The sequence below is a fragment of the Castor canadensis genome, chromosome 12 (assembly GCF_047511655.1).
Source record: "Castor canadensis chromosome 12, mCasCan1.hap1v2, whole genome shotgun sequence".
Lineage (NCBI taxonomy): Eukaryota > Metazoa > Chordata > Mammalia > Rodentia > Castoridae > Castor > Castor canadensis.
This window is the reverse complement of record NC_133397.1, coordinates 63,745,538-63,770,529: the sequence shown is the minus strand read 5'-3', so window position 1 is coordinate 63,770,529 and position 24,992 is coordinate 63,745,538. Positions and strand designations below refer to the sequence as shown.

The 24,992-nt window shown below is 43.9% G+C and overlaps 1 protein-coding gene and 1 pseudogene across 1 annotated transcript; both read left to right on the top strand.

The window, feature by feature from the left end:
* Positions 1-2,611: 2,611 nt before the first annotated feature.
* LOC109679393 (N-acetyltransferase 8F1-like) lies at positions 2,612-3,215 on the top strand. Its single transcript, XM_020154618.2, has one exon. The coding sequence runs from the start codon at positions 2,612-2,614 to the stop codon at positions 3,176-3,178; it is 567 nt and encodes a 188-aa protein (XP_020010207.1). The 3' UTR covers positions 3,179-3,215.
* A 14,531-nt stretch (positions 3,216-17,746) lies between these two features.
* Positions 17,747-18,316, top strand: LOC109702886 (N-acetyltransferase family 8 member 3-like; annotated as a pseudogene).
* Positions 18,317-24,992: the final 6,676 nt, after the last annotated feature.

Below are 24,992 nucleotides of genomic sequence, written 5' to 3'. Positions count from 1 at the left end.
AAAGTTCCATTAATTTTTAAAAATTCCATAATGAATAAATTTATAGCTTATCTTTATACTCATATATTTAAATAATATTTCTTAAGAAATTTGCATATTTAAATTTTCTTACTATATGTTTCATATATATATTAATAGTTTTGTAAACGTTTCTTGAGTATCTACTTTGTTCTTAGCATTGTTTAGGCACTGGGAATGCAGCAATGTATACAAAACAGACAATTTTGTTGCCCTCATGGAGTGTATTTTCCTGTGATAATTGTGTAACCAATTATACAGAGCGTTAAACATGAAAAAAAAAACAAAACAGACAAGCTACCCAAGGATCCGCTCTTGGGAATCAGCATAGCCTGGATGTTAGCTCCCAGCAAGCCTTGTTGAAATAATGCTCAAGTGCAACGTGCAATCTACACGCCTGTACCTGGGGACCTTATTTTGCCAGGATCATTCAAAAGCCTCTTGGAGTATTTTCTATTCCTGTCACTTCAGATTAATTTAAACACACTAATACACACACACACACACACACACACACACACACACACACACACCAGTCATACAGCTTCCTAGCTAAAAGCATACTTAAAGCTTCCAGTATCTCTGGAATATAATCTATATTACCTAATTAAGGTGCTGGCCCTGACGAAATGCCACTGTCAGCCTTACCCACTTCTTCCCCCTGTGGCCTCGCAGTCAACTTTCCCCAAAGCTGTGGCCATCATTTTCCCAAAGAAGTCTCTTCCCCCTGCCTGCATGTTGTTCACACCTCTCTTCCCTCAGCCTGGGAAGCTTTCCTCATTGTCTGCAGAGACCAAAGTTTCCTGTAGTCTGAGTTCAAGTTTCCTCCCTGGGAAGCCTCATTCTTTTTTCTCCTGTCAGCTCCTGCATGTGCTTGTTTTGACCCTTGTACCAGCTGAGAGAGTGTCCACCTGTTTCAATCACCCCAAAAGCACCTTAGGAGCTCCATCAATGCAAGAACCCACATCAGCCACATGTGTGCTTTATCCTCAGTGCCTGCTTGGACCATGGACACAATAATGGTGAGCTAAAGACTGCAAGCTCCCATGTTCTCCTGATTCAGGAATAATGAGAGGAGAAAATCAGGGCATTGCTGTTGTACCAGGGTAGGAAAGGAGGGCAGAGGCTGAACTGCTCTGGGGTAGGGAAGTGTCTCTTCTGTGGTGGAGAGTCCAAGAGGAGGGGAATCTTCATCTGTGGTGCTTTGCCTATCTTATCCTGGTGTTACTCACCTAACACATATGACATATGTTAGCTCTGGGAAGCTTCCAGCAGTTAACAGTGGCTACCCATTGTTCTGGGCCTGTCAGCTGGATGTCACTTATGCTGGGGGCTAAGAAGGACACCTGCAGCTGCAGGTGCATCAATACTATTTCTGAATGAGGGCCTGATGCACAAGAGAAGGGGCAGGGAGGACAGTGTGGGGAACCACCAGAATCCATTTTCTAGAGCAAGTACAGCTTGAGTAAGAAAAATCCCAGTTGTGTAGAATGTTGTTGTTGGGTCAGGGGACCTGGACTCTGGCCTGTGATGAGAGTGCCCAGGGTGAAAGGTACCATTCCCAGACTTCTAGTAAGTGTGTGAAGGGCACATGGTGGGCCTCAGAGTAGATTTAGTGTGCCAGGAGAGACAGTGAAGCCTGAATGAGAACAGAAAGAGGGGCAGCAAGCCTGCCACAAGAGTGAGCATCCCTGGGCTGTCCCAGAGCCTCATTCTTACAGAATTATCTCCTGGAATTATCAGATGAATGGACTTGGGGTCCCTGCTCTGTTACTTACCAGCTCTTGACCTTGGAATTTATAATTATCCAGGAGCCAGCCAATGAGGTGTCAACATAGGATTACTCCCCACATTAGGTCTCAGTCCTACAGGATGCTGCTAGGGACTGAGGATGTCCTGGACACCCTACGCTCTGTGTTTTCAGGTGAGTGGACACAGGTGCAAGGTCAGGGTATCAAAGTATGCCTGGAGTCCCACGACCTTCTGGGATCTTAAGAGTCCTGCAATTTGAGGCCTTGCCCTCTCAGCAACCTAAATCTTTGTTATGAAACAGATGAGGCTTTGCTGACACTGCAGTTTGAGGAAACACAGGATTCTGCAATATATGGTTTCTAAAGAGGAAACAGATCTGGGGACATGAGGTGGTCTTGTTAAAAGTGCCAGTTTTAAAAGCCTGTAATAGGGTAAGAAGGGTGGAGAGGAAAAGCCTGTATATATCATGTATAGTTACAGTATCAAATCCTCAAAACAAACCTAGAAGGTGGGTGTTATTTTACCCTGGTGGGTAGATGAATACACACAGGCCTAGAGAGGGTAGGCAACATGCCCAAAATCACAAGGATGGAAAGGGAGGAATCAGGGTTTTAATCAGGTGTTTCTAATCTTACACCTCCCAGTGGTAGTGTCAGAGTTCCTCTTGAGTAACAGCAGAAAGATACACCCTTAAAAATGTTCTCATGGTGCCTGGGAGGCTGGACGCTGTGAAGGGAACTCATAAAGCTTCCTCTCTCTTCTACAAGGCCACAGAGAAGGTGCACAGGCATGTGTTGCCTTGGCTTATAGACCACTCAGATTTCAACCCAGAAGTCTCCCCATGGCTCCTTATCACACCTGCAAATACCAAGAGATCTACCAAACATGGGTCCTGGGCTTGTTCTCTAGGGGCATAGAGGAGTACATCCCTGCCACCTTCTGTCACATCCTGATGCTACCCTGTGCCTTCCTGCTCTTACTTGGGGTGCCTCTTGCTCTATTTCTGGTCTATGACTCATGGCTTCTGATCATTGTGTGCACTTTCATCCTGCTCCTTTGCCTGTGGCTTCTGCTCAGATACCTCTGGAGGCAGTATGTGGTCACATGTTTTCGCATAGACCTGGCTGACATCACCAAGTCCTACCTGAGTGGATGTGGCTCCTGCTTCTGGGTGACTGATCATGGGGGCAGGTGGGTACGCATGGTGGGTGCTCTGCCTGTGAAGGATTCCCCAGTGGGGAGAAAGCAGTTGCAGTTCTTCCACCTGTCTGTGGCCTTGAAACACGGAGGAGAGGAAATAGCCAAAACCCTGGTCAGGACTGTTCTCCAGTTTGCCCAGGACAAGGGCCACAGTGAAGTTGTTCTACAGACTGGAATGTTGCAATGCAGGGCCTTAGCACTCTACTAGCAAATGGGCTTCCAGAAGACAGGAATATCCTTTTGGGGCATGACCACAATAGTGGCAATTTCTGAAATCCACTTAACGTACCACCTCCCTTTTGCTTAGGAAGTGTGCTGCATCTTATTTCTCTGTGTATCTGTCAGCATCCAAATGAGTCATCCCAAGTAAAAAGAAAATCCTGATACCTCAGTGGTCTTAATCACAAAAGCTCATGTTTCATGTATTTCCAGATTAGAAAGCACTATGGGTTCTTCTCCATTCTGTCTTTTTGAAATGCCGGTGATTCATTTGTCTAATACCTCAGTAATGTTGCATTAAAAAACTACAAAGCAGAAATAGGCATTTATTTCACTATATTCATTAGTGAGCCTGTGGACCAGCCATTTCTCCTGGGCGTGGCTGGGCAGCTCTCAGGGGTCAGGACAGCTGTGCAAATGTCCTTGGTGGCTGAAGTTCAGAGCCACCCTGCTTCATCCTCTCTAGCAGTCTACCCCACAAAGAGTTCAGGGTCTTAGCAGATAATCAGAAGCAAAAGCAGTCCCCTTCACAGGCTCTTCCTCCTCCAACATGTCTGCCTACTTTGCTTCTCTGAAAACTCAAACCATTACACACCTGTTCCCCATTCCCTCCCAACCCACACCATTGTCTATACAGGTGTGGGTTACTCCCGGAGCTGTAATTCCAGCTTCATATTCAGCGGTGGAGCCCTCAGTACATCTGCTGCAAGCCCAGGAAACCCATCTATACAGCTTTCTCTGGTTCTACTGTTACCACCTCTCCTCACCCAGCAAGGCCAGTACTTCCAGGAGCATTTCTTGTGAGCATGGACAGAGATAGGACATGAGGGAGAAACATGTTTACTTATGCAACACACAATTGGGCAGTACTTTCCAGGTCCTAGATGACAGAAGAAGAGAGGCCAAGAGCCAGTATGGGCACAGTATGGTGTATATGAGGTGATGAGGAAGTCCTGGGCATCCAGAAATATCACACTAAGCCCTACACTCTCCCTGGTGGGGGCTCCCTTACAGGATAAGGAATTCTGCTCCAGGACACTCAGATCCAGGACTGCAGTTTGCCCCCACCCCTGCTCCAGCCCCTACAACTAACACCCCAAACACAGCCAGCCACCTTGGTGTAATCAATTCCTCTGGAAGCCTTTCTTCTTACTGTTCCCTAGAATGTTCACCTCCTCCCCTCCATTCATATGATTGTAGTTTCAGGAACCAGAGCTTCCAGGTGAACAGCAGGATAATTTCTGAGCAGCTCAGAAATGATCTCCCAGGTTAGGGATAATTTCTGAGCAGGAAGGAAGCTCTTCCTCCAACCTGTATTCTGGTTATAACTCACATGTAGTTCTCATTCCTCAAAGTTGTTTTATTTTTTCTCACACCAGCTACAACATTGCCTTGATGCATGTTAAAAACTTGAGTAGACATTGGAACTTCTAATGTCCCCAAGACTAATCCCATCATTTGAATATTCACCTTAGATAGCTTCTTCTCTAACTGATATGGCAGCCATATCAATAGGGCCTCCCACATTTACTGTTTCTTCCCCAATCATCCACCTGGACCAAATCTACATCATCAATGGGGTTGACAGAGCTTTCCCCGAAGGAGTCAGCACAGAGGCCCAAAACTGGATAAGTGTGTGCACTTGTGTTGATTTAGGGAGGGTATTTTGGGTCACAGAGTTGGCCAAAAGCAGAACTCTGCATGATGAGTAAAAATTGAGCCATGAGGTCTGAGACAAATCATTCAAGTTCAAAGAAGGTTGGTTATCAGAGAGTTTGGTCCTAAATTTTGAGAGAAGTGGAAATGGGCACTGATGTGTACAAGAACACATATTTCCTCTTGGGCTGATGAATTTGGGACTTGATAAAGTTTGTTGTGGCACAACACTGTGACTCAATGCTGCAATGTTTTACACTGCAAATAAGATTATTTTGTGTTATGTAGATTTCATCTCTCAAAATTGGAAGAAACAAGGAAGTGCAAAAAATGTAGGTGAATGAGAGGGGTTGGGGAAATTGTCCTATGTGCAAGGGACTTTCATTATGGCCCCCTCCCCTGCCTGCTCCTATTGTCAGTAGACACAAGAATTGAATGACTATTCTCACAGGAAACTTTTGATTTTTAGGAAATCAAAATTGGTGGCACAGTAGATTTGATTACACCAACATTTCACTAGCACACCTCTGGGTGAAGTGTGGTACATGCACTAAGTTTGGAGGCAAGTGGGAGAGAGTCCAGTGAGTGTAGCTGTGGTTGCTGGCATCCCTTGGCCAAACTGACTGCCTCTGACACAGGGACTTTCCAACTGAGGGTTCCATATCAACTATATCATAGGAAGACCCCTCCCCATGAGGAAAAAGGAACCCTCATACCCCAATGGTGGAATGTAATTTAATGCAACCATTATGGACATCAGTATGGAGGTTCATACAAAAAACTAAAAATATTCTTACCTTATGACCCCACTATAGCACTCTTGGGCATATATCTGAAGCAGTGTAAATAAACATACAAGAGAGATATCTTTACACCTATGTTTACCAAAGAGTTATTCATAATAACTAAACTATGAGTCAGCCTAGGTGCCAAACAGCCAGTTAATGGATAAAGAATGTGGTATATATGCATAATGAAGTATTACTAGGTCTTAAAGAGAATGAAATTATGTCATTTTCAGGGAAGTGAATGGAACTGGAGACCATTATGTTGAGAAGATAAGTCAAACTCAAAAAGCCAAATCTCACATGTTTTTACCTATACGTGGAATCTACAAAAATTATAATAATTATAATAATGATAGCAACAGAAACAATAATAACAATGGGACATGGGCACAAAAGCTGGACTGTTAAGGGGGTGGAAATTAGCAAAGGGGGAGAAAAAGCATGGTACTGGGGATGAACATGACTAAAGCACATTATATCCATATCTATATCTATATCTAAGAATATTCATATCTATCTATAGACCTATATAGATATACAGATATATATATAATACTGTGTGAAAAGGGAGACATCGGGCAGGAAACTAAGGGAGTATGATAGAGGGGGTGAACTTAATCAATGTATATTATACTTATCTGTGGAGATGTCACAATGGAACACCTTTGCACAATTAATATACACAAATTAAAAATGCAAAAATAAATGAAAAATAAATATTAAAAGTTACATCATCTTAAATGTGGTACACATATTCATCAAATGAGTCATTCCTAAGTAAGTTAAAATACTGAATCATCATTTCAGTTTATTCTTGGTTTCTGGAATTTCTAAGAAAAGACAACATATATTTAGGTCCATTAATAAATATGTCCTGTTGTGACATTAATTGTAGATACATGGCAAATAATTCAAAATTGCTTTCTTCTTGGGTCCTCTAGAAAAGTTAAAAATTCACATTACTACACATAATTCTATATTAATGAATACAAGAAGAAAATGGGGATTTTTTATTTTGCAGTACTGGGGTTTGAACTCAGATCCTACAGCTTGAATCATTCCACCATCCCTTTTTGTGATGTTTTTTTTTAAGGTAGGGTCTTGCAATCTGTTTCTCTGGGCTGGCTTTGAACTGCAATCTTCCTGATCTCTGACTCCTGAGTAGCTAGTATTATAGGCGTGAGCCACAGGTGGCCACCTAAGAAATGTTTTGAAAAAGAAAAAGAACCACCAACCATAAGTCTAAGGTTAGAGTCTGATGATCAGCAATCCCAGCACTAGCCACAGTCTCAGTACCCCACTCTCACCTATAGATAAGTTATCCAGACCAAAAAACAAAATCAATGAAGAAACTTCAGAGTTAAATGACAATATAGACCCAATGGACTTAACAGATATCTACAGAATATGTTATCCATGGATACACAATATAATTATTCTCAGCAGCCCATGGAAATTTCTCTAAAATAGATGACATTAAGGACATAAAGTAAGCCTTTATGTAATGCTTAACAAATGTAAGAAAATTGAAATAACTGCCTCTATTTTATACTACAATGGAATCAAACTAGTAATTAGCAAAAAAGAAACTACAGAAAATATTCAAACACATGGAGACTGAACAATACACTTATTTGTGGTACTTGGGCTTGAACTCAGGGTCTATGCCTTGAGCCACTTCAATATCCCTTTTTGTGAAGGTTTTTTTTTTTTTTCAGGATAGGGTCTCACGAACTATTTGCCTGGGCTGCCTTTGAACTGTGATCGTCCTGATCTCTGCCTCCTGAGTAGCTAGGATTACAGTGAATAATACACTGTTGAATGACTAGTGAGTCATCAAAGAAATAAAAGGAGAAATAAAACAATTCTTAGTATCAAAATAAAATGAAAACACAACTTTGGGGTACAGCAACAGTAGTACTGAGAAGAAAGCTTATAGTTATGTGCATACATGTTAAAAATTCAGAGAGATCTCAAATAAAATAACCCAGTGATACACAACGAGTTCTTACGAAAACAAGACAAAACCCCCAAATTAGTAGGTAGAAATAAATAATAAAGATAAGGGCAGAGATGAATGAAATGGAGACTAAAAAACAATACAATACATTAATGAAACAAATGGCTGGTTCTTTGAAATTTAAAGATTGCTAAACCTTTAACCAAAATAATCAAGTGAAGGAGGGAAAAGACCCATATTAACAAAATTAGAGATGAAAAGGAAGATGTTATAATAAAAACAATGAAATTCAGAGGGTCATTAGGGAATACTTTGAAAACTTACATTCTAAGAAACTGAAAGGTACAGAAAAAGTTGATAGACTTACAGATGCAAAGTTGAATCAATAATATATAATCCTAGTAAACTGATCTATAACAAGAAATGAGATTGAAGCAGTAGTAAAGAGTCTCCCAACAAAAGAAAGCCCAAGACCAGATGGATTCACTTCCAAATTCTACCAGACCTTTAAAAAATAAATAAGCTTCAATACTCCTCAAACTATATCATAAAGCAGAAAGGGAAGAAATACCACCAAATTCATTCTGTGAAGAAAGTATTACCCTGATACCAAAAACCAGAGAAGAATACAACCAAAAAAGAAAATTATAGACTAATTTCCCTGAGGAAAAATCTTCAATAAAATACATGCAAACCAAATGCAACAACACATTTAAAATATCTTACACCATTATCAAGTTGTTTTCATTCCAGGGATACCAGGATGGTTCAACACATGCAAGGTAATGAATTTAAAACAGCACATAAAGAGAGTTGAGGACAAAACCATGTAAATCACCTCAATAGATGCAGGAAAAGCCTTTCAGAAAATTCCACATCCTTTCATGACAAAAGGTCTGAAGAAGCTAGGAGTAGAAGGACATACACAACACTATAAAGGATCTATATGACAAACATATACTAAATGGGGAAAAACTGAAACCAGTTTGCTCTAAAATCAGGAATAAGACAAGGAGATCTACCCTCCATACTCTTATTCACTGTAGTCTGGAATTCCTAGTTGGACCATTATGACAGGATAAAGAAATAAAAAGGATTCAAATAAGGAAGGAAGAAGTCAAATATTCCCTATTTGCAAATGATATGTTCTTACACCTACATCAAAAATATGATCTTACACTTCATCAAAAACTCCTACATATGATAAACACTTTTGGAAAATTAACAAGATATTAGATCAACATACAAAAAATAGTAGCTTTTTATGTTTCAAAAATTAACAGGCTGAGAAAGAACACAGGAAAACAATCCCATTCGCAATAACCTTAAATAATATCCAGGAACAGACTGAACTAAGGTGATGAAAAACCTTTACAACAAAAACTAAAAAGAACTGAAGAATGAAATTAAAGACACCAGAAGATGGAAAGACCTTCCGTGTTCATGGATCAGCAGAATTAATATGGTGAAAATGCCTGTACTACTGAAAGTGATCAACAGATTCCATGCAACTCCCATCAAAATTCCAGTGTTATTCTTCACAGAAGTAGAAAATTCAGTCCTAAAATTTAGAGAAAATAAAAGAACCCTGAATAGCAAAAGTAATCCTGAGGAAAAAGGGCAATATTGGAGACATCACAATACCAGACTTCAAATTATACTACAGAGCCATAGCAATAAAAATAACAAGGTATTGGCATAAAAACGGACACCAAGACCAATGGAAAAGAAGAATAGACACAAAAATAAAACCACACAGTTACAGGCAACTGAATATTGACTAAGGAGCCAAAAAACATATTGGAGAAAGGACAGCATCTTCAACAAATGGTGTTGGGAAAACTGGATATCCATATGTAAGAGTGAAACTAGACCTCTTGCACCCCTAAACAAAAATCAATCCAAAGCGAGTGAAAGATCTTTTTGAGGGGAGAAGTACTGGGATTTGAACTGAGGGTCTCATGCTTACTAGGGAGACACTCTACTACTTGAGTCACACATCCAGCCCTGATCAAAGATCTTAATGTAAGACCTGAAACTTTGAAATACTTCAGAAAAACAAAGAGAAAATCCTTTAAGATACAGGAATAAACAACTGGTTTCTGAGTAAGGCTCCAACTTCCCACAATAAAAAATTAAGAATTGACAAATGGGATTGAATCAAATTTAAAAATCTGCATATCAAAGGAAATAATTCTTCAATGAAGGGACAACCCACAAATGGAGGAAAATCTTTACAGCTGTTCATCATATAAGAGATTAACATATAGAATATATTAGGAGCTCAGAAAATTAAACACCAAAAGAAGAAATAACCCAATAAATAAATGAGCCAAAGGACCTGAATAGGCAGTTCTCAGAAGAGTACACATCTCTAATAAATACATGAAGCAGTGTTCAACATCCTCAACCATAAAGGAAATGCCAATGAAAACAACACTTATTTCCATGTCACCCCAACCAGAATGGCTCTCATCCAGAAAAGAAGCAACAAATGCTGGCAAGGACACAGGGGAAAGGATCCCTAATATACTGTTGGTAGTAATGTAAATTAATGCAGCCACCACTGACATCAGTATAAAGATCCCTCAAAAAACTAAAAATAGAACTACTATAGGATCCTACTATACCACTCTTGGGCATATATCTGAAGGAGTGTAAGTCAACATACAATACAGATACCTGCGCACCCACTATGTTAATCTCAGCATTATTCATATAGTCAAGCTATGGTTCAGCCAGGTGCCCAACAAATGACGAATGGTCAAAGAAATGTGGCGCATATACACAACGGAGTATTAGTCAGCCTTAAAGATAAATGATATCATGTCATTTGTAGAAAATTGATCGTTATGCTGACTGAAATAAGCCAAGTCCCAAAAAGCCTAATATCATGTTTTTGCTCATATGAGAAATGTAGACTTGAAAGGATAATAATTACAATGATAATAATAATGTGATATGAGTTTTAAAAATGGAGCCTGTTTGACTGTGGCAACCAGTGGGAGGGGGAGAAGGAAAGCAGAGGTGCTGGGGGTGACCATGATGGAAATTCATTATATATCTGTCTATCTGAATATAGCATTTATGAAGCCAACTAAATATTGTGTGAAAAAAAGGGCTTTGAATAGGGACAGTGGTTAATAGACTGTAATAAAGGGGGTAAATTTGATCAAAGGACACTGAATCATGCACCTATGGAAATAGCACAATGAAATTCCTTTGTACAATTTTTACACTAATAACACACACACACACACACACACACACAGTGGTCTAACCTCATAGGGAGACTTTAAAATGTTAGCGTGAAGATGTTGATGGGTTTTCTTAGGGGTAAGGTGGCTACTGTGCTAAGGGCCAGGCAGACTTGACGTTTTGAATCCAAATGTACATAAGGGCCAGGGGTCAGAAAAGTGAAGACACACACTGAGTCAGGGCTAGAATTTGAACTCCAATTTGAGTCCAATAGGCAACTCTGCCCTCAGCCTTTACCTTGGTTGTGAAGAGCCTGACATGTCGACAGTTGGGTTTTTCCTTCAAAACATAAAATTGGAAATATAAATAGGATTTAGGAAGGACCAATGCAAGGGAGGGAGGGAGTTTGAAGCTTAAGCTTTGTAGCTTTATGGTAAATGAACCTGTTTCTATTCCTGTACTCCTTGGAATAAACAAGGAGCTTATTGTCTCTTGTTTAGTCTTTCTAGTTATTCAGTGCACATTGATTGGACTCCTACTAGGTGCAAAGCTTGTTCTGGACACTTAAGAACATTAGTGAGCCAGGCAATGTGATCATTCCTTTAACTGTACTACTAGGGAGGTTGAGATCCCTAGGCTCGCAACTCGAGGCCAGCCTGTGCAAAAATATTGGTGAATCCGCCCATATCAACCAATAAAAACCTGAGTGTGGAGGTTAGCACCTGTCATTTGATCTATGTGGAAAATGTAAATAGAAGAATTGTGGTACATGCTCCTGGGAATAAACATGAAACCCTACTTGAAAAATAACTGAAGTAAAAAGGCTTGGGAGTATGGCTCAAGTGGTAGAGTGCTTGCCTAGCATGCACAAGGCCCTGAGTTCAAACCCCAGTACTGCCCAAAAAGAAAGAACAAATGTACGTCTGTGGCATTTAGAGTATGCTGGAAGGTGTTGAGAAAGTTCAATCTACATAAAGAGAGGCAACCAGCAGGGCCCCAGGGAGAACTGATTCTTCATAAGGTGGCCTGAGTAGGACTGACTAAGAAGGAGGCCTGGCATAAGGCTGTGGTAGGAACCAGCCTCCCTTGAGAGGGTGACCAGGTAGGGAATCCTGCATGGTTTTGCCAGGCAGGTCATTGTCTGGCTCATGGATTGTCCTGAAGGCCCTGGGCCTGATGGTCCAATGCAAACATGAGTCTAGGATGAGCAGCCTCTGTCAGAGGAGGCCTGGTCTTCTCTCCACAGCAGTGTCACCTGCGTGTGTGCCAAGCACCTTGGTACAACTTGTAGCCACAGTGAAAGCTAAGCAGCCAGGGTTGGCTGAAGGAGAACACTGTCCCTAACAAGGAATTTGAGGGGTCTGTGCCTAGATGGACAGAGAGGAGAAGCTGAGGTGCTGTGTCACATGAGCAGGAGAGTTGAGGAGGTCAGTGTGAGATGGGAATGTGTGTACCCCAAGTGCAAAACAGGAAGGCCTGGAGGCCCTGGCACAGGGGCAGATCCTTTCCAGGGGCCCCACCTAAAACTCCAAATGAAAGTGGTCACACAGACCAGAGTCTTAGCTGAGTTCACGATCTTCTCTTTACACCAGGCCAGGTGGATAATCTGGAACACTGCCCATGTAACATGAAGGAAGGACAAATCTGGGGACTCAGGCAGTACAGAAAGGCTGAGTGGTCCTGGTGGTCCAGGCTGACCCTCTCCCTGTTTTCCTGGGACCCTTGCTGCTGGCATTCTACACAATGCCTTCTTATTGCCCCCAGTCTTCCACCTGGTAAAGCCCTGTATTGATCTTGAACAGGGTGAGACTGATGAGAGCCTGCGTCAGAAACGTGATCCCAAGGTATCAGCTACAGGTATGCGAAGCAGGTGAAGGCTCCAAGTCTAACGCACGACTTTCATGGACCATGGCACCTCACCGCATCCCCATCACCACTTAGCTGGTACAGGAGGACTCCATCATCTTCCCCCACATTCTCAAGTTCACTTTTACCTGCACCAGGCCCTCTGAGGAGCCTCAAGGCCCTCAGGCAGTCCAACAAAGGACTGCAAAGCAACAATGCCCTCTGGAAGTGCAGTTCCCAGGATTGTTCTCTGGATCAACCAAACACCCAGGATCCATTTCTGGAACACAACCCTGAGTAGCCTGCCCAGACCTGCTGTGGCACAGAAGGGGAGACTGACCTTGAGCATGGGAACCGACACTTGCACAGGGGTGTCACAGATGAACATGTTCAGCATGCCTCTTGCAAGACGTTATATAAGTTTGCTGAAATATCCTGAGATTTCAGGGAGAGCTTCTGCTCTCAATCCACAAAGGTGAATAATGGGTAAGTTTTTGTCCTAATCTTGTTCCCTGCTCAGGGAGCCACCAGGAAAAGTCCTTTGGCCTTGGAGGAATAAAATTGAAATCAAAGTCTCCTCCCAATACAGAAGGCTCTCTGCTGGGCTAGACAAAAAGAAAATAAGACTATCCACTAGGAGGTGGCAAAGACAGAAATGTGTTAAACAGAAGCACATAAACCCACTTCATACTCTTTGCCAGTCCTAAGTAGAGAAATCCCCGGCCTCAGGTTCGCACAGTGCTTCCCCTTGATTCATGCAGTACTCCTGTCCATTTGGTTTTGCCCCAAGGCCTTAGGAAAAGGAAAAACGGAATCCTCTTCATTGATAGGGCACATTTGTGACTCAGAGTCTATGTTAGGTTCCACGAGGCCCTTACAGAGGCCTCATTCTCCAGAAACTGGGAGATAGGTGGCCCCCTGGATGATTCTACTTCAGAAGAGGACACCCAGGTCCTCGAGAAGACCGAGTGCACAGCTAGCAAGAGGCTTATTAGCTTGTAAGGTCTGCACACATCACAAAGGGGCAGAGGCAACTTTGACAATGACAAGTTGTCTAAAGACAACAATGTAAGTAAAGGCAGAGGTGACATATCCTCTCCCACTTTTCTTTCAACCAGGACCAATTTGTGTCTCAGCTGTTGTTTTTCCTTGCTCTTATTCTGCTCTGAGAGCAGAGTCAAAAGATTCCTGTCTCAGGCAAGCAGGCCTCAGAGGCTAACACTAAGACTGAGGAGAAAAATTTTCTCTTACTACTAATTATTGGGGAAAAAATGAGCTTTTTTAGTATTTTGTATAAAACTGCCTGCTCATTTCCAGTAAATCATTACTCTGAGGACATGACAAGAATGTTAGCTTAGGTAGTTCATGGTGCTGTGTTGCTCCTTTGACTGTTCCCTTACAGATGCCTCATGCCAACCACTCACTGTCTACATTACAGAATCTGATCATAAGAGTTTTTGCATCCAGGTTACATCACCCTCATTTCCTAATCCGTTCTGGTGATATCTGCAGCAAATGCCCAATTTCAGGGCAGCTTTCAGGATTTCTGGAAGCACTGCTTAGATTTAGTAACGGAGAATGAACTCAAACAAACTCTTCAAATGAAGACATTTTTAAAACAATCATTTTGCAAGGCCCAAACATTTTTGGGTCCAACAAGCCTTGAAAATTTGGTATAGAAAATGAATTTGGAAACTTGTTGCAGCCAAACCAGCAACTTCACCAATGAAGTTGGATCTTGCAGAACCCGGGTGGCCCACACCTCACCGAAACCATCAACCTCAAGCTTCAGGGCCAAGCACGTAGCTCAGCTGGAGAGCATTTGCTTGTCATGCATGAGGCCCTGGGTTTAATTTTCAATACCAGAAATTAAAAAAAAACACTTGCAATGAACATCATCAGAAGGGTCTGGGCATTGGGTGGCTCAGTGCAGGACCCCTGTATATCCTCTACTATGCTTGGGAATTCCTCCCCTTGCACACAGTGCCTGTATTAGGCAGATTTTATTACTGTGAAAACCCCCTGAAAAAGTCAACATAAAGGAGGAAAGGTTTACTGTGGCTCAAGATCTCTGAGGTTTACGCCCATGGTCAGAAGGTTCATTTTTTTCTGTACCTGTTGTGATGCAGCGCATCATGGTGCAAGCTGCTCACCTCACGCTGGTCAAGGAGCAAAGAGAAGAAAGAGAGAAGGGGTTAGGGACAAGAATTACCCTTTAAGGTCATGACACCAGTAACCTACTTCTCCCATCTAGACCTCAACTCTTAATGTTTCCACCAACATCCAGAAGTCCCACCAGCTAGGGACCAAGGTTTCAACACATGTGGAGAACTTTCCAGATGCAAACTAAAATATTGCCCCACACACCCCCTCAGTATCTGTCTTCATCACCAAGTCACCATCCCTTCCAGTTCACAAAGATTTATCTTCTCCCCAGAGCCAGGCAAACCAGGTTAGCCATCATTCTACCTCTCCTGTGTGTGCCAGGTCTTGGTCCCTGGGAAGTCCCTAGCCTATAATTGTGTCCTGGAATTTCCCTTCCATTTTGCTGGAAGCATTCGTCTTGGGATGCCAAGGCTCAGCATTACACTAATGAAAGAGAAGCACTAAAACCACTTCTCATCAAAGAGCATTGTAAACATACTAAATACTGATGACTTATGCTCTTGAGCATGGTTGGGTGAGCAAACTCCAACCATATTGTAGAAGGAGTCAGGATTCCACAAGAGTCACTTTTATCAATTCCTACCCAAATAAGTAATTAATAAGGAAATCTGGAAGGTTATGAAGGAAGGATCTCATTGTTATATTAACCAAAGAAGCTGCTACAGCCACACCATGCTCAAAGGCTACCACATCCTTCCAGAGCAAATACTTCTCCATGATTTCTGTCCAGTGACTGTTGGTTCGAGCTGAAGTGGCTCCCTTCTGGTTACTGATCCCTAAACCTTGTAGATTTTAGTCCTTGTAGTCAAAACCTTGTTTCAAAAATCTAACACAATCCTCCTTGTATCTCCTTAAACCCTTCCCTTTGTCTTAACCATTCAAATGCACACTTAGTTAACTATGCCAGCCACATGCATGTCCTTGCAGTTCTGCTATTCTCCATTACACTTAATTAATCTTTGGAGAACAGCTGTTGCATGTTATTTTCCTACCACAAAAAAAGAGAAAACAGTTCTTTCAGGTTAGTCCCTCACAGTACCTCAGTGGACACTGCTGTCATACTTTCATCTGTACCCTCAGTAGTGATATGGCAGAGCAAGGAAGGACCTAAGAAAAGGATGTCAGGGCCCAAGGACAGGATGTGTGGTTGGGTCTGAAATGAGAACAGAGGTGACTGTGGCCAACTCCATGCCTTGTCACAGAAACTATGACATCCCAAGAAGTCACAGTAAGTTTGTGGAGATAAAGGTCCAATTTCACTCATATTAGCCTAGAGAATATATTTACATGGGAATCCAACAGTGGTAACAATTTTCTCACTTATTTCAGAATCAACAGGAAATTCTCTCAGAGTTCACATTCTATGCTCACTGAAACTCTGGCCACAATAAGCATGAAATAAATACTGCAAGCAAATGCTGGCTTCCACATCCTCCTGCTTCAGATGCCATGAAAGGAGAAATCAGAGCCTTAACTGCTCTCCCGGGTTAAGGCTTGAGAGCAGAAGCTGAGCTGCTGTAGGGCAGAGAAGCATCCTTTCCCTAGATGAGAGTCCATGGACAAGGGATTGCCTTTCTGTGGTGCTTCTGCCTGTCTTAGTCAGACACATCCTCAGTTAACACAGGTGACAAGTGATGGAGCCAGCTGCCAGACCCCCAAAATCACTGCAGCTGCCCACTGACCTGGGCCTGTCTGCTGAATATCAGCTCTCCTGGTTCCTAAAAAGATACCTTCAGTAGCAGGTGCATCAACACCTTGCTGAATAAGGGCCTGATGTGAGGAGGGAGGGCAGAGCGAGCAGTGTAGGGAGCCACAGGATCCATTTTCTAGAGCAAAGTGAAGCTTGGGGAAGGAGAATCAAGCTATGACGGACTTGGTTGATGAGTCAGGGGACTTGGACTCTTGCCCATGATAGACCACAGGGTGGGAAGCACAGTCCCCAGGCTGCTAGTAACTGTACAGGGCACCAATGTGGTCCTGTGGAAGGGCGAATGTGCTAGGTTAGAGATGCTGCAGCCTGATGGGAGCAGGAAGAAGGGTAGCATGCCTCCCACAAGGTTGAGGACCCTGGAGTGTCCCAGCGTCTGCACTCCCACAGGATAACCCCTGGGAATTACCAGGTGAATGGACTAGGAATCCCTGCTCTGTGACTTACCAGCTCTTGACCTTGGGTTTTATGATGATAAAAGCAGGAGCCCACCAATGAGGTGCCACTGTAAGATGATTCCCTGAGGTAAGCAGAGCTTAGACAATCTCTCCTAGATGTCACTCAAGACTGAGGCCATCCTGGGTACTCTAGGCTTTGTGTTTGCAGGTGAGTGGACATAGGTGCAAAGTTAGGATATCAAGATAGGCCTGGAGTCCCACAATTTCTGGGATTTTAAGGGTGGTACAATTTGGACTTTGCTTCTCAGCAACCTAAGCCTTGGTTATGAGCCTTGCTGACATTTGTGTTTACGGAACACAGAATTCTTCAACGTATAGTTCCTAAAGAGAAAACACAGCTGGGGATATGAAGTGCTCCTTTTGACAGTGCCATATCAATGTACCAAGAGAGTTTTAGAGAGCCTGTAATAGGGTTAGGAGGGTGGAAAAGAAAGACCTGTATATATCAGTGGCTCATATAAGCTTCTGTATTAAATCCTAAAAACAAATCTATAAGGGAGTTGTCATTTTAGTGTTCTGCAGATGAATACGCACAGGCTCAGAGAGGGTAAATGAAATGTCTAAGTCACAAAGCTAGAAAGGAGAGGAACCAGGATTCCAATCAGGTGTTTCTGATTCCACATCAGATTTCCTCTTGAAAGACACACCCTTGTGCAGGGGCTCCGTGGTTATTGGGAGGCTTGGAGCTGTGGGCAGAACTCACACGGCTTCCTTTCTCTTTTACAGTGCCATAAGGAAGGAGTGGAGGCAGGTCTACCTTAGCACAGAGACACCGAGATCTCAGACACACAAGTCTCCACATGGCTCCTTATCACATTCACAAATACCAGGAGAGCAACTGCAAATGGGTCCTGGACTTGCTCTCCAGGGGCATGGAGGAGGACAAATCCCTGCCTCCTTTCACCACGTCCTGATGCTGCCTTGCTCCCTCCTGCTCTCACTTAGGGTGCCTCTTGCTGTATTCCTGGTCTATGACTCATGGCTCCTGACCATTGTGTGCACCTTCATCCTGTTCCTTTGCCGGTGGCTCCTGCTCAGATACCCCTGGAGGCAGTATGTGGTCACGTGTTTATGCACAGACTTGGCTGACGTCACCAAGTGCTACCTGAATGGGTGTGGCTCCTGCATCTGGATGGCCGAGTACAGGAGGCAGGGGACGAGCATGGTGGGTGCTCTGCCAGTCAAGGAGTCCCCTCTGGGGAGAAAGCAGTTGCAGCTCCTTCACCTGTCTGTGACATTGGAACACCGAATAGAGGGGATAGGAAAAACCTTGGTCAGGACTGTCCTCCACTTTGCCTGAGACCAGGGCTACAGTGAAGTTGTCCTTGAAACATGTCACCATGTGTGACCCTGGCATTCTACCAGCATATGGGCTTCCAGAAGACAAGTGAATCTTTAATGGACCCAAGGACAATGCTAATGGCTGTTCCTACAATTCATTTAATGTACCATCTCCCTTCTACTTAGGATGGGAGCTATGGTCCTATTTCTCTGTATATCAGTAGCATCCTGTTGACTCTGCTGTAGTAACAAGCAAATCCTGAAACCTTAGTGGTACAAATTGTAAAAGCTCTTTTTTCATGCACATCTGGTTACAATCTACTTGAGGGTGAGTTGTGGGCTCTGCTCCACTTTTTTTGTTGTTGTTGTTTTTGTTTTTTGGTAGTACTGGAGTTTGAACCCAGGGCTTCACACTTGCAAAGCAGTCACTCTATAGTTTAAACCACATCTCCAGTTCATTTTTGGAGATGGAGTCTCACAGACTATTTGCCTGGGCTGGCTTTGAACCTTGATCCTCTAGATCTCATCCTCCCAAGTAGCTAGGATTATAGGTGTCAACCACTGGCACCTGGCACCTGGCTCCATTCTGACTTTTGAAATATTTGATTCATTGTCTAATACCTTGGTTATTTTGCATAAAAACTCTCCAAAGTAGTAACAGACATATATTTTACTAATGAGCCTGAGGATCAGTAAGTTCTCCTGAGCTTGACTAGGCAGCTTTCATTGTCTCACAAAAATTGGGGGAAAATGCAGGGATGGCAAAAGAGACAGGGCCACTCTGCATCACTGTGTCCCAGCAGGTCAACACAGGCTGGGTTTAAGGCCTTGATGGATCAGACAAAGCAAAAGCAGAAAACAACAGCTCTGCTGTTGTCTCATGGGAAATGTAACTGGAAATAGAGCAGCCTCTGCAGTAGAAGAACGGTACAATCACAGGGCAGAGGAGTGGGTGCAACTCCATTAGCAGAATTGGGGCAGTGATTGCTCCATTTGCTCTAGAACCAGGTCTGTGCAGAGGGGGAGGATGGTGGCCACTGAGGATATTTTCAAGGCCTGACCTGGTCAGGCTGACCTTCATGGCAACTGCCAGATGCACTCATATGTTCCAAATCTCTGAGGAGGTGGCAGGGCATGGAATATTTCTGCATGTCCAAGGAAAGAATGTGGACCAGTAAGTCCCAAGTTTGCCACCCTAGGACTGAGGCAGGACCTGGCCTCTTTCCCCAAAAACTCAGGACTGCAGAAACTAGAGTTCCTCAGGTGTGACCATGTCACACTCAATACAGGTGTGAATTGGAAGGTGGATCTGTGTTGATGTTTGGAGGACTGTCTCTCATTACTAGCTACTTCATCTCTAACCGTGGTTTGCCCGTGGGATCTGGAGCCTCTCACTGTGTTCTCAAACACAGATGCTCATCTTTCCGTGGTCATCAGAGCCCAGGAGCCCCTCAGCCAATAACTGTGACACTCGTCTTTCTGGGCATACCACTGCAGCCCTGGCATTGTGTGGTGCTCACAGCCATCTCCACTGAGGAATCTGCCAGGCAATTCTTTGCCAGTCATGCAACTGGCCTGTCACAAGCCCACTTCACCTTCTGGAGACTCTGGGCCAAGTCATGGGATGGCTCTAAACACAAGTAACTTTTAGCCCTGGATCCCAGACCTCTCTGCTCACCTTGCATGCTGCTCTCCTTGACCCTCATTTAATAGTCACCACAGTCCCTTACATGTGCTGCTCCCATTCCCTCAAGCCTGCCTTCTTGTGCTACTTTGAAAACCTTGAACCTTTGCCTTCCTCTCCCAACACATAACACTGTCAACACGAGGGGTCTCATTTCTACTGAGCTTAGGTTGTAGCTTCAGACACAAGGGGGCCACTCAGGACAGCTTCTGTATGCCAAGAGGTGTAGGCCATGCAGCTGGTCTCCAGCTGTGCAAACACCAGCTGTCTTAGCCTAGTAAGGCCAGTGCTTTTAGCAGCAGTTCCCAGTGGACACAGGACAGGCACAGAAATGAGACAGGACCAAAGTGCTCCCAAGCCTTGAATATTATATCATATTCCAGGCAAATGGTGTTACTCGTCCAGGGTACAAGTGAGCAGGGCCTGTTCAACCTCAGGTTTCAGGAGCAGAGAAATCAAGGAGAACCAGGATGGATACAATGTGATAGTGAGGTGATTGGGAAGACCTGGCACCCAGGAAAGCCAAGAAAATTCCAGCCCCTTCCTGGTAGAATCTCCTTCAGGGGCCATGGCTTCTAGTACCAGACATTCAGACCCAGGACCGCAGCATGGCCTCCCTGCTCCAGTCACAACGCTCACTCCCCAAACACAGACTGCTGTGTTCAATCCGTTCTGCGTGAAGCCTTGAGCACACTGTTCTCTTGGTCTAGATCACTCACTCTCCATCTCCTCCACCTATACTTCTGTGGGTTCAGAAACTGGAGTTTCTAGGAGAGGGGGTGATGACCGTTTGGGGAAGATAAATTGCGAGTAGAAAGGAAGGCCTGTTTTCTGTTTGTATTTGGCCATTCTTGGAATTCAGGGGTTTTTTTCCTTTGGTAATAGGGTTTGAACTTGGGGCCTAGCACTTGCTCTACCACTTGAGCCATACCTCCAGCCTACTTCATCTTTCTTTGAAGTGTACCACATTGCCTGGATGTCTGTTAAAAATAAGAGTAAACTCAGGAGCTTCTTATATCCCAAGACTAATACCAGCACATGAGTACTCATCCTGGACAGCCCCTTCTGTAGGTAACATGACAGTCAGCCTCCAGGAGGAAGAGGGGACAGCAGGATCCCTTGTACTTTGAGGCCCACAGGCGTGGTCAGCACTCTAAAGGCCACAGAGGGAGGGAGGAGCTTCCCACTCTGACCGGTTCCTCTCAGCTCCTTCTCTTGGACCAAATCCACATCTGCCAGCCGGGCTGATACAGCTGTTCCTGAAGGAGTCAGCACAGAGGTCCAAGGCTGGGCAAGTGTGCGCCTCTGTGTGCACTGACGGGGGCGTTTTGAGTCATATCTAGGGCCTGGAGCCTCAGACTAGAGAATGCCACATAAGTAACAAATTGTGCCATGAGATCTGAGGCAAAGCATAGATATCCAAAGGAAGTTATCAGAGAGCTGGAGGTGGTCAGGTTTGAGAGAAAAGGGAACTGAGGAGCTCTGGTTACAGAAGTGGCAGTTTCTTCTTGGGCCGATGAGAAGATTTGGGGGACTTGGTAAAGGTGGTCATGACACCATATGCTGAATGCATGAAATGCTGCTTTGTTTTACACTGTAAACAGGCTAATTTTATATTATGTAGATTTCATACAAAAAATAGAAAAAATGAGAATGACTTAAATGGGTCTAAAGAATGGGGGGTCAGTAGGATGTGCCACTGTGACCCCCAACTATACAGTTTAGAGTCAGGTCAGATAGGTGAGGACATACACTGAGGCAGCTACTAATCAGATTAGGGTTAGATTTGAACCCTAATCTGTTGGACTCTAAGATCCACATTGTGTCCAATAGATAGCTCTGCCGTCAGTCTTTATGTTGGTTGTGAGGAGCCTGAGGTGTGGACACTGGGTTCTTCCTTCAGAACATTACATAGCAAATGCAAGTAGGAGTTTTGCAAGAAGGAGAGACTTTACGGTAAAGTTTTATAGCTTCACAGTAAACACAAGTCTCTCTGGTTCTAGCACTTTTGGATTCCACACCTTCTTGTCTCTTGTTTACCATTAAACACACACTACAGGAGCACTTACTAGATACCAGGCCTCTCCTAGACACTTAAGAACACCAGTTATACATCAGTGAACCATAGGGAAAAAGTCACTGCTAGTGGGGCTCACTCAGTGGAAACAAGGACAAGTGCACCCTTCAGCATTTAGAGCATGATGAAAGGTGCCGAGAAAACTTCAACAGTTAACTGAGGGGACTGGCAGGGAACCGGGGTGAGCTGAGTACTTCATAGGGTGGCATGGGTAGGACTGGCTAAGAAGGAGGCCTGACAAAAAGCTATGTTAGAATATGTCCCTTTTGAGAGGAGGGTCAGGAAGAGAATGCTTCAGGACATTCAAAGCCAAGTCACAGAATGGCTCAGTGGATTGTCTTAAAGGCCCTGCGCCTGATGATCCTGGGCAAAGAGGACTCCTGAATGAGCAGCCTCTAGGGACACCTGGTCCAAAGTCTTTGTCCCAACTTACAGCCTCAGAGAGGGCTGAGCAGCCAGGGCTTGCTAAAGGAAGATGCTGGCCCCAGAAGAGGCTCCTACCTATGTCTGCATGGACGCTGATTGAGGAAAAGCTGTGGTACTATGACACATAGGCAGTGGAGAAAGTGGTGGTGAATGACCTGCCTGGTAAGGTGATCAGGTGGAGGTAACAATGTGTGGCTCCCAAGTGCAGGCCACCTAGTCCTGGGGGCCCAGGCCCAGGGGCAGTTTTTGACTATTAGCCCCACTGACAGCTCAAGTGAAAGAACCATGGCTGAGTTCAAGCTCTACTCCTTACACAAGCCCAGGTAAATGCTCTGGGACAATTGCCACATAGATGAAAGTTAAAACAAATCTGAAAACTCTTAGTACAGAAACACTTAGTACCCTGAGTGATGAAGGTAGCCAGGTTGGCACCTTTTACCTGCTTTACTGAGTCCTGGCTTGTGGAGCTCCTCATGATGGCTTCACACTGCCATTTAGTCCTTCACCTGGTAAATCCCTTGTATTGATCTTGAACCCAGCCTGACTGGGTTAAAGCCTGCATGTGAGGAGGAATCAGAACTGTGACCCCAAAGTATCAGTCACAATATTTAAGGCAGGTCAATGGATCCAAGTCCAACCCATGGTGTTCAGGGACCATCTGTATCTCACTGCATCCCCATCCTCACTTAATAGGTAGGGGAGGACCCCAACTTCTTCCTCCCCACTCACAAATTCACTTTTACCTACACCAAGACCCCTGGGAAACCCATAGGGCCTCAGACAGTTCACCAAATTGTCTGCAAAACAACAGCACCCTCTGGCGGTATAGTCCCCAGGGTTGCTTTTTGGGTGGCATAAACAACCAGGATCTCTTTCTAGGACACAACTCTGAGTAACCTGGCCAGATCTACCATGGCACAGGAGGAGCAAAGTGACCTTGAGCACTGGAAACTGACACTTGCACAGGGTTTCAGATAGAAAAGTGCTCAGAATTCCGCTTTCCAAACATTATAGGCCCCTGGAATCTTCTAAGAGCTTCTGCCCATGCTGAGCCCCAAGCCAGAGGGTGAAAAATGGGTGTGTTCTTTCTAACCTTACTCCCTACTGGGGGAGCCCCCAGAGATAGTCCTCTGGCTTTGTAGGTATAAAATTGAAATCCAAATCTCCTCACAATCCAGAAGGCCTCTGCTGAGCTAAGAGAGAAACAAAACACTTTCATTGTTGAATAATTGTCAAACCCCACTGTGAGGTTCATCAAAGGCAATCATAAAGGAAGTAGCAAAGCCAGAAAGAAATGTCACCTAATTACACAGCTTGCACATATACCCACTCCATGTTCTTACAATAACAGTTATCAGTCCTAAGTAGAGAACTCCCCAGACCGAGGGTCACATAGTGCCTACCCTTGATTCATGCAGGACTCCTGTCCAACTGCATTTGCTACAAGATCTTAGGAAAAGGATAAAGGGACTCCTCTTCACTACATAAGGGAGATTTGTGACTCAGAGCCCATGTTAGGTTCCCTCATCCATCAGAAACTGGGAGGTAGGGGTCCCTTACCTGCATGACTCCACCTCAAAAAGGCTCATTAGCTGGTAAGGTTTGCATACATCTCAGAGGGGCTGAGGAAGCTTTGACAATGACAGGTTTTCCAAAGACAGTGCTCTAAGAAAAGAAAGAGGCGACATGTCTTCCCCTACTTTTCTTTTAAACATGGAGAATGTGTGTCTTACTTGTGATTTTTCCTTGCCCTTACTTGGATTCTGTGAGCAGTGTCCTGTGTCGGGCAAGCAGGACTCCGAGGGCAACACAAAGACTGAGGAGGAAAAATTTCTCCTGCTACTAATTATTGAAAAAAAAATAAACTTTCTTAGTATTTTTGTATTAAACTGCATGCTCATTTCCAGAATAATCATGATTCAAAAGAGGTGACATGATGCTAGCTCAGGGGCTGCATATTTCTTTGCCTGTACCCTAGTGAGAGCTCACAGCAAACACTCACTGTCTCACCACAGGATCTGACCATAAGAGTTTTTGCATACAGGCTACATCACCCTCATTTACTTACCCACAATGGTGACATCTGCATCAAATGCCCAATATCAGGCCAGCTTTTGAAAGTTCTGGGACCCCTGCTGTCAATTAGTAATTGAGAATGAACTAGAAACTCCAGACTCTTCAAATGAAAACATTTGAGAAAGGATCTAGTTTGAAAGATCTCAACATTATGTGGATGCCTGACAGCTGGAAGATTTCATGTAAAAAAATGCATTTGAAAATTTGTTTCAGTCATACCAGTAACTTCACCAGGATAGCAGGATCTGGCTTAACAGCTCCCTGAAACCATCAGCCGTGAACTTCGGGTTTGGATGGGTAGCTCAGCGTTAGAGCATTACCTCATGCATGAGGTCCTGGATTTGACCCAGGCTCTCCAAATTTTGTTTTAAAAAAACCATTGATTAACACCAGTGTTCAGGAAGGTCTAAGCAGAGAGGCACCCTCAGTCTCAATACAGGTCCGTTCTATATTCTCTGCCCTGCTTGGGTGTTCTCCACA